Here is a 14,673-nt window from a genome sequence, read left to right on the forward strand (position 1 = left end):
CAGACAGTGATTTACTAATGCATGACCAACTATATATAAAAGGTTGATGGCACCTACCAACCAAAGGAATGGGAATTAAACCCTTGCCAAAGACCACAATGTGCTTAGTCCTGGATACATACACCGCTTGACATGTGCAAGTACTAAGCATTACTCTGAAAGCTGGGCCAGGCAGTAAAGCGAACATGACACAATGGCCACTTGCTAGAGCTAACAGTAAGACGGGGAAGGGGGTAGCCTTGAATAGGCAGTATCACGGAGGAGGAATGGGCAGCATGCTGGGAAGGAGGGAGAAGAATCCCTCACATTTGCTGTGCAACAGTATGTAGGCACTGGTATGTTTATACTTGGCTATGAAGTGCTTCCCAGAAAGTTCAGCTAATAAACTGGGAGAAAGGGGAGCTGAGGGTAGCTTCAGGGTAGAAAGCTATGTACCGCAGTCCTGCTGGAGCCACTCACAGCAAATGTTAGCAAATCAGCAGTCCCAAGAAAGTTTCCTACTCACAACCACATGGGATCCATTAACCTGCATCTCCCTCATTAACTAAGGAGCCGTTTCTACAGAACAGTACCTACACATGATTCTGAGGGAAAAACAGGCTGTGACCTTTAATGGCACTAAGCAGATGCCACAATTCAGAAAAGCGAAGGACAGGAAAACCCCTCTGCTTTTCCTGGTTAGTTCATTAGTGGCATGATATTTCAATAGCCTCATGACAAATGCGAGCACAATGCAGACTGAATACAAGATAAACACAGAGTAGTCTACAGAAAGGTCAGCTCTCACCAGAGAATTTCAAAGATGTGACGTTGGTGGCATACTGGCTATGAGTAGTCTCAGCTATGACTATGCAAACAGCTATGGATATGCAAACAATTAAACAATTTTGGTCATTCTTGGAATCTGGTGGGGATAAAAGCTACTTAAGCAACTCATCTGCCTTTCCAGACACTCACAACAGTCCAACCTAGCTTACCAAAGAGGCATTCATATCAGGACAATGACACCCACCCCCCCCCCGGGTGTGTGTGGGGGCAAACAATGCAGACATGGGATTTGCTGTATGTTATCTGACAAGGGGTTTCAGAATGAAGTTGCACTCATTTAATCATATTAAAGTAGTTCAGACAACAGAGGTAACAGTGTCAGACAGTAAAACCTCAACTGGCAAAGATGCTCTTTACGAATTTTTTTTTTAATATTGGCACTGTTTGTTCAGTGGACTAGAAGGAGCTAATGATTAACAGAGAATCTTGTTTCTTCTCTCAAAGTCAAGCAGAAAAAGACCACCACTGAAAACAATCTGATTCTCCACTGGTACCAAGTGAATATCCACTGACTTCCGCCTTCCATCCTCTACTGCCAGGAGTTTTCCCTTACAGTGGGAATATCTCATGATATCCCATTGTGTCACTGCAATGACACACAAGAATCTGCACCCTAGGTTCGCTTTAGTCTCACAGAACCTTTAGGGGTCATCTCCTTGCGTGCACATGACTAGTGCAGAACAACCTAAGAAGCAAAGCTCCCTACCTACATAAAAGACTGTTAACACCCAAGTCTCTTGGATGGTGTACTACAGAGGGCAGTTTCTTGAATGGAGGGGATTGGGTAGAAATGGGCTTTGGGTCTGACACCTGGATATTCTCAATTCTGATTGGGTGTGTGTGTGATACCAGATCAGCACTTCCCCTCAAGCAGAAGGGCTGGGCAGCTTAGCCTTATTTCTGCATGTCAACCTTCACCATTTGTTGTAACACATCATTTCATCTTTGGAGAATTGTTCAGTTACAGAAATCTGTCAAGCCCTTTCTAAGTTCTCTCATTACTATTTGCTAAGCTTATCTTTGAAACTGTTAACACACACACACAGCTGTAATCTCACACTTCTCTACGGGTTCCGGCCCTCAAGGTAAGCAAACTAGGAAAGCAGCAGTCAGTTCCAAAGAACGTAGTTGTGGAGCAGAAGGCATTTCTTTTTTTTTTTTAAACATTTATTTATTATGTACACAGTGTTCAGCCTCCATGTATGCCTGCAGGCCAGAAGAGGGCACCAGATCTCATTAAAGGTGGTTGTGAGCTACCATGTGGTTGCTGGGAATTGAACTCAGGACCTCTGGAAGAGCAGTCAGTGCTCTTAAACTCTGAGCCATCTCTCCAGCCCAGCAGGCATTTCTAACACTGGATTATTCTCATAAATAATCCAATGACTTTTATCTTCAGTGTCTTCTTAAAAACTACTGCCCAAGAGGACAGTCAAGGGGAAACTATCTAAAAGTTTGTTGAACTTATTCCTGTACTTTGTAACACATTCTTGGGAGCCTAATGACTTACTTACTTAACTTTAGAAGTATAGGCTAAAGTTAAGATTTTAATATTAACATTTAAAATTAACTTTATGGGTTCAGTCTCTACTAATTTGGGGGAAGACAGATTAAATCTAGAGACCAGAGCTCGTGAGAGTTGTAGAAAGATAACGTGACTTGGCAGTTTTCTGTACCACTCCCTGTAGACTAGTAGCACTGAATCTTGAAGTTTTACTTGATATGTACAGAAAATGTAAACAAATCACTTCACGTTTCTGTCATTTGCAAATTAGGCCAAGACAGCTTTTATGTTTCTGAAGCAACCCACAAAGCCAAGATGGAGCTTTCCGAGGAGGGCACCAGGTCATCTGCAGCCACAGGTACATCCAGAAGCCAGGCACTCAGCACCATGGGGCAGCTCAGTTGACTCCAGTTGTAAACCACACCACTTAAGCCCAAGACCAGGTGTGATGCAACATTTTTTTTTAAATGACAGAAGGCAAAATCTTGAAAAGTAATGATCCCAAAAGTATCATTGCCCTATCAACAAGGAATAAAATCATACAGATTTTACCTTTGAGGGAAGCTACTTCATGGAATATTTTAAAAATGAGACACAGGATTGATTAAATAGTATCTTTCCTCTTTAATTTCACCATTTGCAGTCCCAAAGTACCACACAGTAAAATGTCACTAAGTGTTTTGACTCCTTAAAGACAAATCAAGGTTAGTACCTATGTATCTACATCTGCATGTACTTTGTCATGGCCAGGAAGCATGACAGGGCCTATTCTTTCCCCAGCTGTGTTGCTGCTGAGGAGGTCCCGGACTCCTGTTTTTAAAGCAGATCGGCCCTTCATCTTTCTTCTGAGAGAACATAGCACAGGTACTGACTCTTTTAAAAATTGGATTCAGACATTTATCCTCCTCCTAACAACCTAATTTTACACATCCATTTTCAAATTATTTCTTCTAGTTCTTTCTATGGTGTTTTCTTAGCAGCTGCTGTCTTACATCCTGAGAAAGGAAAATTATTTCACAGAACAAAGGAACCTTTTTCTTTCATGGCTTTTACTTTTCCATTTTATTTATTTGTAGCTAGTGCTTTTTTTTTTTTAGTTGAGTAGATTTCTACTCTAAAAACTTAAAAAAAATCATGAAAACACAGGTCAATCAAATCTTGCCTTTCTTGTTAGAAAAGACTGTTTCTTCAGGTCAAGATACATAACAGAAGTCACACAGAATCTGCAGTATTTTAGGGATGCACACATTTCTATGTTGTTTGCTGGCCTTTCTCAAGTACTTTTCTGCACCACTGCAGAATAGTCTCAATGCAAAAATGGGAGGCACAGGTTAGCCTAGCTAGCACAACATAAGGACAAGCAGGTATCCCTAAAATTCAGCAATATTGAAAATAGACTTTGAATTATTATTATCCCTCAAATTGTTCTCCTGCAATAATTATTGGCCTCGGAAGGAAGTGATTCTCAGTAAAGAGTTGTTGGCAATTCTCAGTAGTGTTTAAAAAATACGGAAAAAGATTAATACAATCAAGCCAAGGTGAACCTACTTTAACTAAACATCAGGCATTACTTTTATTTGGGGAAAAGAAAAAAAATACCAAAAGTTAGAATGAAAATTAGCATAGTTTAACACAGATTGTTAAAAGGAAATATTGTCAACATCATTTTATCTGAGAATCATTTGTATACTGCCATAACTTGTGCTAGAAATCAAATGAACATTTCATGACAAAAAGGATGTAGGTAATCATTCCATGGAAAATAATCTACTTGGGGATCATGACAATGTCCACTTAGTATTTCATCATGGTCACTCCAACCCCAGTGACTGCGAATAGACAAAATGGCCCTGATCACTCAGACCAGGCAGCAGAGAGTATGTTTTTTTTAAAAAAAAAAAAAAAAGTTAACAAAAAGACAAGTTTTAAGCCCTCAAACCAAGAGGGAGGACTAACCTTGAACAAAAGGGCCACTGCAAAAGCTCATATCCAATAAAAAGAGCAATAAGATGACAAATAACAGATTCCTGAAATTCAACTGTATAAAAACCATGTAAAGTTGTTGGACTAGAAAAGACACAATTTCAGTGGTATAAATTTTAACTGTTCTACTAATCAAAATGAAAATACAGGTCTAATTAGTTCCCTAATTCACCACAAATCTTAGTCCCTGTGGCCTTTTCTTTCCAGAAGGTGGCTGTTCTGATGACATTACTGAAGGAATTATAAAGTTTCAGCTGGGGCTGGAAGACAGCTCAGTTATTAAGAGAATTTTCTTCACTTATAAAGGCTCGGGTCCCAGCACCCACATGGAAACTCACAGCAGTCTGTAACTCCAGTTCAGGGGATCTAACACTTTCTTCTTTTTTGGCTTCCAGACACCAGGCATACATGTGGTGCACTTATATACATGTAGGCAAAACACTGAAGACATAAAATAAAAAATAATCTTAAAAAAAAAAACCCTCAGCCTTCACTGTTAGAGTTTACAAATCTTAGGTTGATATAACCAATTAACCAATCAATCAACAAATAGGAGAACGCTAAGAAAAATTACCTTTAAACTCTAATACCAACCTTTTGGAAAGTACCACTTGTCCAGCATAGCATCATTCTATGACCTCAAAGACTAAAAAATACTGGCCCCCACAATATACCCCCCACCCTTACCTTTGCTGACAAGGATTCTGTAGAAATTTCACTAGTTTAATAACTTGCCCACCATTTTTAAAAAGGTGAAGGCCTGAGATGGAATTTTAAGCTTTAGTTTTGATAGGTGGCAAACTTTGAGACTAAGTTTTAGTATTAGTATGTAAAGATTATGATGCCAGACAGATGGGGTGGGGGGTGAGCAGAGACAGAAGAATCTGGCATTTTACTACTCCCTTAAGGGTTCACAATGGATAATGTAGTAAAGGCAGAAGATCTGAGCATTTTTCCACCAGCAGCCTGTGGCATGAGGACCCTTCCAAGGACAGCTCCCCAGGTGCTCCAACTTAAGTATAACTCCTATCTAAATGACTCCAGTGTTCGCACTGATCTCACTCTTAACCCATCAAATTCACAACCAAAGGTCAATCTGGATTTTGTATAGTTCCTACTACACGGAATCACCTCAACAATTCCATCTCTAAATTATACCTTCAATTACTTCCAGGTATTTTGAAGAGGTAAGATAGTTTTAATGAATTGTTATATGAAAATACTACAAGTCAAATTAAATGCTTCTTTTTATTTTTCAGGGTTTGTCTTCAATATTGGGAGAGTTTCAAATCCCCTTGACTAAAATAGCAAATCTCAAGAATGTTCTATGTATGCTTTCCTTCATAAATATTTATAATTTCTTTTAAAGGTATGTGATTTCCAAATATTATTAATCTAAAAATAATTCAATTAAAAAAATAATTTTGGAAGTTTTTTCCCCATAATTATTCCAAATCTAAAAACCCTAATCTTTCCTATTGGATCCTCCAAACCACTAAAAGGCACAGCAGTGACTGATGAAGGTGTGCATGAGTCAGGACACAAGGTCACATCCTTTCTACGGTGTGTGGTCCTGTGAGGATGGAACATGGAAGTGCCAGGTATCCTTATCCTGTGCACATCAGTGAGGAAAAAATGAACACAGCCATCTTCTAAATAACAGCCTCAGTGTCAGAACCAAGAGATCCCCTCTGAATCATGTCACAGACTCACGTAAGCATGACACGGGACCAAATTACTACATACTAGACATTTCAGAATGTGGCATACCCTAAACCTACCACATCCTAACTAGTGGCTAGACTTGAGTGCCATCCAAATTCTGTGCGAAGGTTGAAGGGTACGAAGAAACCAGTAATACCTCAAGTAATCTACTCTTAAAGTTGTTTAAAATGCGTCTGTCTGTCAGCCACAGGTATAACCATTCCCATTATCTAAGTAAGAGTGGAGAATGTTGGCATGGCCAACAAAAACTAAGAACATATAGTAAAAAAGACAATGCGGGTTATGTAACATATAATTACAATAGTTTAACAAATATTAAGTTGTGTATTTTTCAATGCTAAAAAGCAAGGCCCTTAAAATTCCATTGCCTTAGAATGTTTCTAAGTAGTTACTTTAAATGTGATTATTTCCTAAACCACACAAGAGTAAAATAGAGCATTTATTGATGGAATAACAAAAGTGCTTTTCTTAAATATTCTTCAAAATACATTTGTACAACTTACAATAATATATCCAAAATAACTGTATATACAAAACATTACCTAGTTCTTAATGTATGTGCTTTTTCCCCAAAAATTACAAAGTAACTTCTTTTTAAATTTTTTTCATTTCTTTTTTTTTTTTTGGCAAAGTTCAACCTTAACAGAGCTGACAATTTTAAAGGTTGGTTTAAGAAAATATAACCTGAGGGAAACTGACACGCAAGAGCCAATGACAAGCAGAGGATTTGGAGAATAGTTTTAGTTTGTTAAATTAAAAAAAAATTAGTGATGCTTTTCACATTACAAAAATAAAGCAAAATGAAAAGGTCACTGTAAAATGATGGAGAGGATCTGTAGACTGTTTTAGTATTTCAAATAGCCAACAATGCATGTCAAAGAATGAATGCAAGATTACAAGTCTTGTATTTACTTTGTATTTGGAGAAGACAGTGAAATAAGTGGCCACATTCTATTTTCTTTTAATTAATTGCTATTAATGTGGTTGATTTGATTGGCTCTTCGGTGAATTTCATCCAAGAAGTTCTCCAGCTGTTCTATTAGCATTCGTTTTTTAAACCTGTGTGAGAAAAATAAGAGGATTCTCAATTACTTCTTAATGGACAGCATACATAAACTAGCATGTTTCAAGAAAAAAAATGATTTTGGGAAAGATTATTTTCAAGTAGAATGAAAATGAAATCCAACACAACTCATGAGACCTCCACCCTATACAAAGAACTAATTAGGCCGGGCGATGGTGACGCACGCCTTTAATCCCAGCACTCCGGAGGCAGAGGAAGGCGGATCTCTGTGAGTTTGAGACCAGCCTGGTCTACAAGAGCTAGTTCCAGGACAGGCTCCAAAGCCACAGAAAAACCAAAAAAAAAAAAAAAAAAGAACTAATTAGGCAACTGAGGAATGCTGAGAGCGGGAGAAATAGTCTTCCTCCGGCAAGAGTACACCAACTGGTGATGCAGTAACAAATGCACAGCCCTGAAAACATGCATACAAGTAACATTATACAGATCAAGCAGATTATATTTATATACTTAAGAAAAAATATATAAACAAATACATACAGATATATGTATGTAACAACAGTTAATGGTACAAGAGGTTACGGATTTGAAAGCAAGCAAGGAGAGTATATGAGAGGTTCTAGAGAGGAAAAAGAGGGACATCTCATAATATTATAATCTCACAAAGAAAATACTTTCTAAAAAATTTGTTGAGCGCAAGGTGGTCGTGGTGCATGCATTTAATCCCAGCACTCGGGAGTCAGTGGTAGGTGGATCTCTGTGAGTTCGAGGCCAGCATGGTCTACAGAATGAGTTCCAGAACACAGAGAAACTCTGTCTCCACCCCCCACCTCCCCAAAGACCAAAAAAAAAAATTATTGGGGACTAGCAAGATAGCTCAGAAGATAATGAGCCACACAGCCAACCCTGAACCGTGATGACTTGAGTATTCAATCCCGACTCCTAAAAGTTGTCCTCTGACCTCCACATGTGTACCAAACATACAAAATAAAGTGGTAAAAACTTGATGAGAGATTTGTAAATTATTCTACATACCAGAACAAAATTACAGTTTTATCTTAAAATAATGAATCTAGTCCTAGGAACAATGTTACAGTGGTCATTCTTCCTACCACCAAAAAGGAAAATAAAAAGGAGAAAAATACTAATATATACAAGGATTCTAAACATTATAGTAAAAGATCCCAAAGTAATTACTGTAGTACCATTTAGTCCGTTTTGAAAACTGAGTGTTAAAAAAAATAAATACAAGGAAGAAATGCAAGTTCCTACAAAATGGAAATGAAAACTGGTAGTAGCATTTAAAAATCAGTGTTCTACTACAATTTGAGGAGTAGGGGCATCAAGTGTAATAAGGTATCTACAACACAAATATACAGCAAGAAATGTTTTTCTGTACTAAATATAAGTAGGTGAAAATTATATAGACAAAATTATTACTATCACTGGTAGTTTTTGTTAATATCTTAAAATACTAGATGATCTGTTCCTACTTCTTTCTTACTTGTAAACTGATTCAATTTTAAAATAATATAATAATTTACAAAGGAAAGAACCATAATCCCTCAAGGGTTTATGTGTCTATTTCAATGAACAACTTTGAATTTGCTAAAAGGGGGAAGAGGTGAGGGAGAAATCTCACACATTTCAATGAACTAAATGCATGCATAAACCCAAGTACGTAACAAGTGCCATTCAAACATATACAGACTGAAACGCATTCATTAGTGTTCACTAACAAACAAGCTTCTTTACCTGGATGCTTCCTTAATGACATTCTGTAAAAATATTAGTCTTGTTTGTAAACTGCCTTGCACATGCTTCAGTAAAGTGAAGATTCTTTCATATTCTTAAAACAAGAGAAGGAAAAGCAATTAACTGGCTTTTATTTGTATTCTCAGTGTTTCTCCTGCAGCTTTTTTGCACTGAGATATACTCAGACAAAAGTATTCCCCACAAAAATGTTACCACTGTTAACAGGTGCCCTACTTGTTAGATGTGTGCATGGAAGTATGCATCGCCAAAAATTAAACAACTTTCCAAGCACCTTTTTGTTGCCCACCCCCAAAACTTCCCAGTATAAGACAGCAGCCAGCCTAGAGGTGAATTAAAGAGCTCTGCAGTCACCCAGAGAAACAGACTTTATCATTTAAATTATAACTCTTAACACATCAGAAGGAGAAAACCCTAAAAGGTTCCAAGTTTTTACATCTAACTCCATCCCAGAGTCTACAACTTCCTGAATACCCTTCTACGACATTTCCCTATACCATCACAATGGTATATCCTGAACAGAAGCCAGTACTACTCAGTTCTTGTGCCCAGAGAGTTCTCTTGCACGACAGTCTTAATGACTTTGGTTTGGGACTAAAGCACATCCAGGTAGCTATCATAATTCATGCATGATGATGGGTGGTAGAGAGAAACTTGACAAACACACAGGTTTTGAAGGGGACTTGCAGAGAACTGAATTTTGGGCTATATGGCTGCCCTACTTGTTAAGACACCCTGTCAACTCGACACTCAAGCATTTAGTAGTATTCACCCATCTGTTTGGGTTACCTGTTCTACTAAGATTTGTCACGACTCTGGGTCCCTGTCATGGCAGCTACTCCATCTCTATAGTCTTTTTTAGCTGGATTCCCTGCTGTCTACCATACTGGAGTACCATGAGCACCAAAATTATTCAGTGTTTTCCAGCTAAATAAAAACTTAAATCTTACAGAATTCAGATAGTACTTTAAGACTAATCTAGAATCAAATATATGCTTTCGTAAATTTGACTTGCTTTTGCTTACTGGAACACATAAAGAAATCAACTAATTCTACATACTTCTTCCTGGCTTTCGGATCTCTTTCATAATTTGTGCTTTTAGTTCAGTGTTGACCTCTTCATGGCTTCTGCAATGCACTGATTTCTTCCCCTTGCTGAGTGAAGATGCTGGTATACTCTCTTCAGCACTTTGTTCTTTATTTCTTGGCTCATCATGATTTTCTAAAAATCCACCAACAGTGAGGTCATTATTTCCTAAATGTTCATGACCAAGGGCTTCTGTATGATTGGTTGATGGTTCCAGAAGATTGGCTGGAGATGTTAGAAATTCAGTATCCATAGTATTTGGTGTCATGTCTGATGGAAGCTGGTCTGCAACATGATTTTCAACCACATCATCTACTGCTGAATCATTAGTGGCTTCTGAAATGAAACCCAAGATGGGGCCAAAAGTGAGAACCAGTATTAAAGTACACAATAAAAATGCTCAAGTAACACAATTACCACAAATAACTCATTTCTTAGACTAAAACATACCAACAATGTGATAGGACTCTAAGACTTTTCCAAAGATACATACAGCATATCAATATGAAGCATTCATAACACAAACCCTGCAATTCTGTGCTTAGAAATTTAAAACAAAGCCTATTTTAGCTTTCAATTTTATACCTTATCTTAGCAATTTTATTAAACAAGTTTTCAGTACTTCAGAAAAAAATACATCACTAAAATTGTCATTGTCACCTTTACCTTAGAGTCCTACCCACCTCATCTTAAGCCTCTTTTAGTCTGGTAAACCTGCTATTCTTAGACAAATAAGCACTGAATGGCGTTTCCTGCTCAACATTCTGCAGGCACACCTCACAGCACATGGTTTTTTACATCCCCAGCCATGCAATACTTTGGTGCCCACTTCAGCTCATTAGATCAGTAGACACAAAAGTTTACCAGCTTACCAATAAATACAAGATTCTTAGACATGACTCCTAATGTTTGGATTGTTCACCAGCCTCCAGAGCAGCAGCTGAACTTGTTGTTCTATATCCCAACGTAAAGACCTGGTTTCCACATGCTTTCTTGAACAACATTCCCACAAATCCACCGCTCTCCTCCTTCCATCATCTCCTTTCTAAATTCTACCCCATGGTTTGCAAACACTTCTTTACTAATAGTTCTCCACAATCTAAGGTCAAGGCTAAAAACCATAATAATTTCTGCTTTAATGAAAACCTAGCTCTCCTATTTAAAAATTAAAAACAAGAATACTGTTCTCCTTTTCAATTCTGAGTGTACAAGTGGGACATTACAGCCGCTGACTCCTTCACTTCCTAAATGTAATTTCAAATTTTCTATTTAATTAAAAAAAAACCCTCTTACACTTTTGAGCAATCTGTTACTTACCTAATCCCTTCGTCATTATCTTCATATTGAACCTGGTGCACATGCTGTCACTCCATCTACTGTACATTCTCAAGCCCCTCCTGACATTCTAGGTTCTCAAAGTAGCATTAGCTCCAGTCGAGCCTCTCAAATGCTTCCTTTGTGCCCCAGCCTTGATGTGCACGATAACATATAGTTTAACTAGGACCCTAGGAACACCTCACCAAGATGTATGCAGAGCATCATCTATCAAAAAAACTTTCAGTCCCACTTCCACCTGTCCCATTTGACACAAACTCAGAGATGGAGGTGCATCCCTCTGCAGTACTCCAGCTCGACTTCTACTCTAGCAGCTCCCCCTCTTTCTTCTAACAATCTGACTGTGCTATATAGTCACTTTCTTCTTTATGAGGCTTATCCCCATGATAGGTCACTTTTTACCAGTGTCCCAATGATCTAGTTCTAACACCCTGCACGATGGTACATCAGCCAAGTAAAACACCACACTTAATGGCTAGTTTAACCTGACTGCTAGATGCAGACCTTGAATTGGAGTGATAGCAACTGCTGGAAATGGGAGCCAGGTCTGCAGGGGTGGTCCCAATTACCACCTAGGCCTAGATCTTCACCACTGCTTAGCAAGCCTACCACAAAATCTTCTCCCTCTCCCAGATACTATTCAGCTTCATTCTCTTTTTTCAATCTCCCCTTTATCTCAGTAGTATACCTACTTTCTATTTACAGGAGAAAAGCAAAGCCTTGAAATCTCTTCTACACCCTTGTCCCTAATTTATTCCCAAACCCATTTTGTTCAACAGAAAGAAGCAGCATTCTTTTATTAGCACTCTGGGCCATTTCCGCTTGCCTTTATGGTGGAGATTATGGCCTATTTCATCTTTATTTTGACCTTTCTCTATAATGTGTCCATCATGTCAGGATTTAAACATTCTCAAAGCAAAACCACCATTTTCATCTCCATGAACTTTTCTGGACCACTCACCAGCCTCTCTATCCTTTAGAGCCAAACTTAAAACTAAGTTGTTCATACTCATTGTCTTTATTTTTCTCTTCTCACTTTCCCTTCATCCCATTTTTGAAGCTTTCTGTCCTTTACTCCACAAATAAATAAATCAAAGTATTATTGGTAAAACAGCCAGAGACCAAAAGATGTTTTGATGGAGGAAGGTCATTGGTTAATTATAATAAAGAAACTGCTTGGCCCTCATAGGTTAAAACATAGGTGGGAGGAGTAAACAGAACAGAATGCTGGGAGGAAGAGGAAGTGAGCTCAGAGGCCATGCTCCCCTCTCCCGGGCAGACGCAATGAAGCAAGCTGCCAGGTCAGACATGCTGAATCTTTCCCGGTAAGACTGGTGCTACACAGATTACTAAAAATGGGTTAGGCAAAATACAAAAATTAGCCCGTAAGAGGCTAGAGCTAGTGGGCCAAGCAGTGTTTAAATGAATACAGTTTGTGTGTTGTTATTTCTGGTGTAAAGCTAGCAGTGCAGGAGCCGGGCAGGACGAAAAGCAAGCCCGCAGCTCCTCACAACAGAATCTAATTTTCTTGGTCTGTTTTTAAGGCATTTGAAATTGCCAACACACTATGAAATTCACACTCACTGTTTTCCCAACTTGCCTATTGTTTCTCAAGACACACACTATCAGGTTATAATCATCTGTATTTACTAACTAGCCCCTGTGGACGCATACTAGTAACACTATAACATTAACTATCCCATCTGCATCCATAGCCTACAATTATTTTATACATTGTCTTTTTTTAAAACGTTTGATCTTATCTGACTCTGGTCCAACTGAGGCCCTTGCATTGTAACTGGGACTCTATAAACCTTTTGTACCTCTCTTTTCACCTTAACAACAAAAACAAAACAACAGTTTTTTTTGTCCTATAAGTTTCCCTATTACTCTACCCTCTTCCGTACTTAACATGTTTTTCTGTCTCTTTTATTTCCTATGGAACTATTGGATGCTAAGGCCTGATCACTCTGATATTCAATAGAGGGTAGAGGAGAAGGATCAAGCCTATTTAAGAGGGAGTATTGCAAAATTCCATCAAATGGTACATAATATTGGATGTCTCTCCATTTAAGATATAAGCCAGTGGGGGGTCACTATGTAGAACTAATAAAAACACTGATTTATTAAGTTTTCTATATCCCTATATATATTCTCCCTGATATTGCACATTATATTCTAATATAATTATGAAATCCTAATTAACCAGGTTATCACCTCCTTCAAACCTTTCAATGGTTTCTCACTGTCCTTGGGATAAAATAAAATAGAGAATGTACACAACAGGTTCCAAGGTCACCCATGATCTGGATTCTAGACATCTTTCCAATCTCTTCTTACTAAATATTCCCAAAACCAATGCTATAATGGAATTCTTTGGTGTCTCCTTAATACTTTTCTCCTTATATATATTTTATACATTTTATCTTTAGATTCTTCAGCATAGGTAAAGCTTTAATTTACACTCATCTACAAACATAATGTTCTTAGGAAATTAATTCTTCATGTTAAGTGCTTCCACAGTATAATCTCTAACATTTATCACACTTGTAATTGATTGACTATGAATTTCCTTGACTTCTGTGAGGGCAGAGATCACTACTGCCTTGCTCACATCTGTAATATAGTATAATATACATCTAATAGTTAGTTGTTGGGTTTTAGCTGGTAGTGACAACACTCCTTCCAAAACCATTTGTGAAATACTTGATAAAGTGTTCATCAAAAATACATCCAAAAGCTACTACATACCAATTCACAATAAACAATACTCACTGGACTTTGCTGAACAATCTTTTTCTGTTTCTATTATAAAAATCTCTTCCCTTAGGAAACCCAAAATAGCAAGTAGTATTTGAAAGCCCCAAAGTGCTACCTTTATTCAGAGGAAGGGGTTTAATAAGACCTGGCTGTGCTTGAGTCATAGGTGCAGGCGGTCCTTTCCCTCCAATGTGACTATTCACAGCAGGGCTCTGCCGCCGGCCTCGCAAGAGTGGAGAGGCACATCGGCGTCTCTTCGGGATCCCTTGCATGCTTGGCTCTCCAGGCCGTTTGTGTTTATTTTGAGGTCCAGCCACAAATTCATCTGCTTCATCTATCATCATACCCTATTAATAACAGATATAAAATGTTCTTGGATTTATACATATTTTTAAAATGCAATGGTCACCACTTATTTTAACTGATGAATAACTATACATTTATAGCATATAATGTAATAGCTTGACTTATGCAGACAGTGTAGAAAGGTTTACTTAAGAGCTGGCAAGACAGAATAGCAGGTAAGGGTGTTTTGCTTCACAATCCTGGGGACCTGAGTTCAGAGCTGAGAACCTACAGAAAAGTGGAAGAATCAGACAACTGACAGAAATTTATTCATCCTCTGACTTCCACGTGTGCCATGACATGAGCACACACACA

At 38.1% G+C, this 14,673-nt stretch overlaps 2 protein-coding genes across 6 annotated transcripts in view; one reads left to right on the forward strand and one right to left on the reverse strand.

The window, feature by feature from the left end:
• Serpine3 (serpin family E member 3) overlaps nucleotides 1-5,683 on the forward strand; it is a 27,078-nt gene extending 21,395 nt beyond the window's left edge. For both annotated transcript variants that reach the window (XM_075950077.1, XM_075950078.1), the window contains exons 7-9: nucleotides 2,601-2,687; nucleotides 3,110-3,193; nucleotides 5,572-5,683. In XM_075950077.1, coding sequence (XP_075806192.1) covers nucleotides 2,601-2,687; nucleotides 3,110-3,193; nucleotides 5,572-5,615 — 215 coding nt within the window. In that variant the 3' untranslated portion in view covers nucleotides 5,616-5,683. The remainder of the gene's footprint in view (nucleotides 1-2,600; nucleotides 2,688-3,109; nucleotides 3,194-5,571) is intronic.
• The window catches only part of Ints6 (integrator complex subunit 6), a 79,362-nt gene continuing 68,914 nt past the window's right edge, over nucleotides 4,226-14,673 (reverse strand). For 3 of the 4 annotated variants that reach the window (XM_075950075.1, XM_075950073.1, XM_075950076.1), the window contains 4 exons: nucleotides 14,129-14,360; nucleotides 9,892-10,254; nucleotides 8,814-8,907; nucleotides 4,226-7,096 (listed from right to left, as the gene is read on the reverse strand). In XM_075950075.1, coding sequence (XP_075806190.1) covers nucleotides 7,003-7,096; nucleotides 8,814-8,907; nucleotides 9,892-10,254; nucleotides 14,129-14,360 — 783 coding nt within the window. In that variant the 3' untranslated portion in view covers nucleotides 4,226-7,002. The remainder of the gene's footprint in view (nucleotides 7,097-8,813; nucleotides 8,908-9,891; nucleotides 10,255-14,128; nucleotides 14,361-14,673) is intronic. The other variant, XM_075950074.1, reaches the window with a different exon arrangement.

Source organism: Microtus pennsylvanicus, chromosome 15 (genome assembly GCF_037038515.1).
Source record: "Microtus pennsylvanicus isolate mMicPen1 chromosome 15, mMicPen1.hap1, whole genome shotgun sequence".
In the NCBI taxonomy this organism is placed as follows: domain Eukaryota; kingdom Metazoa; phylum Chordata; class Mammalia; order Rodentia; family Cricetidae; genus Microtus; species Microtus pennsylvanicus.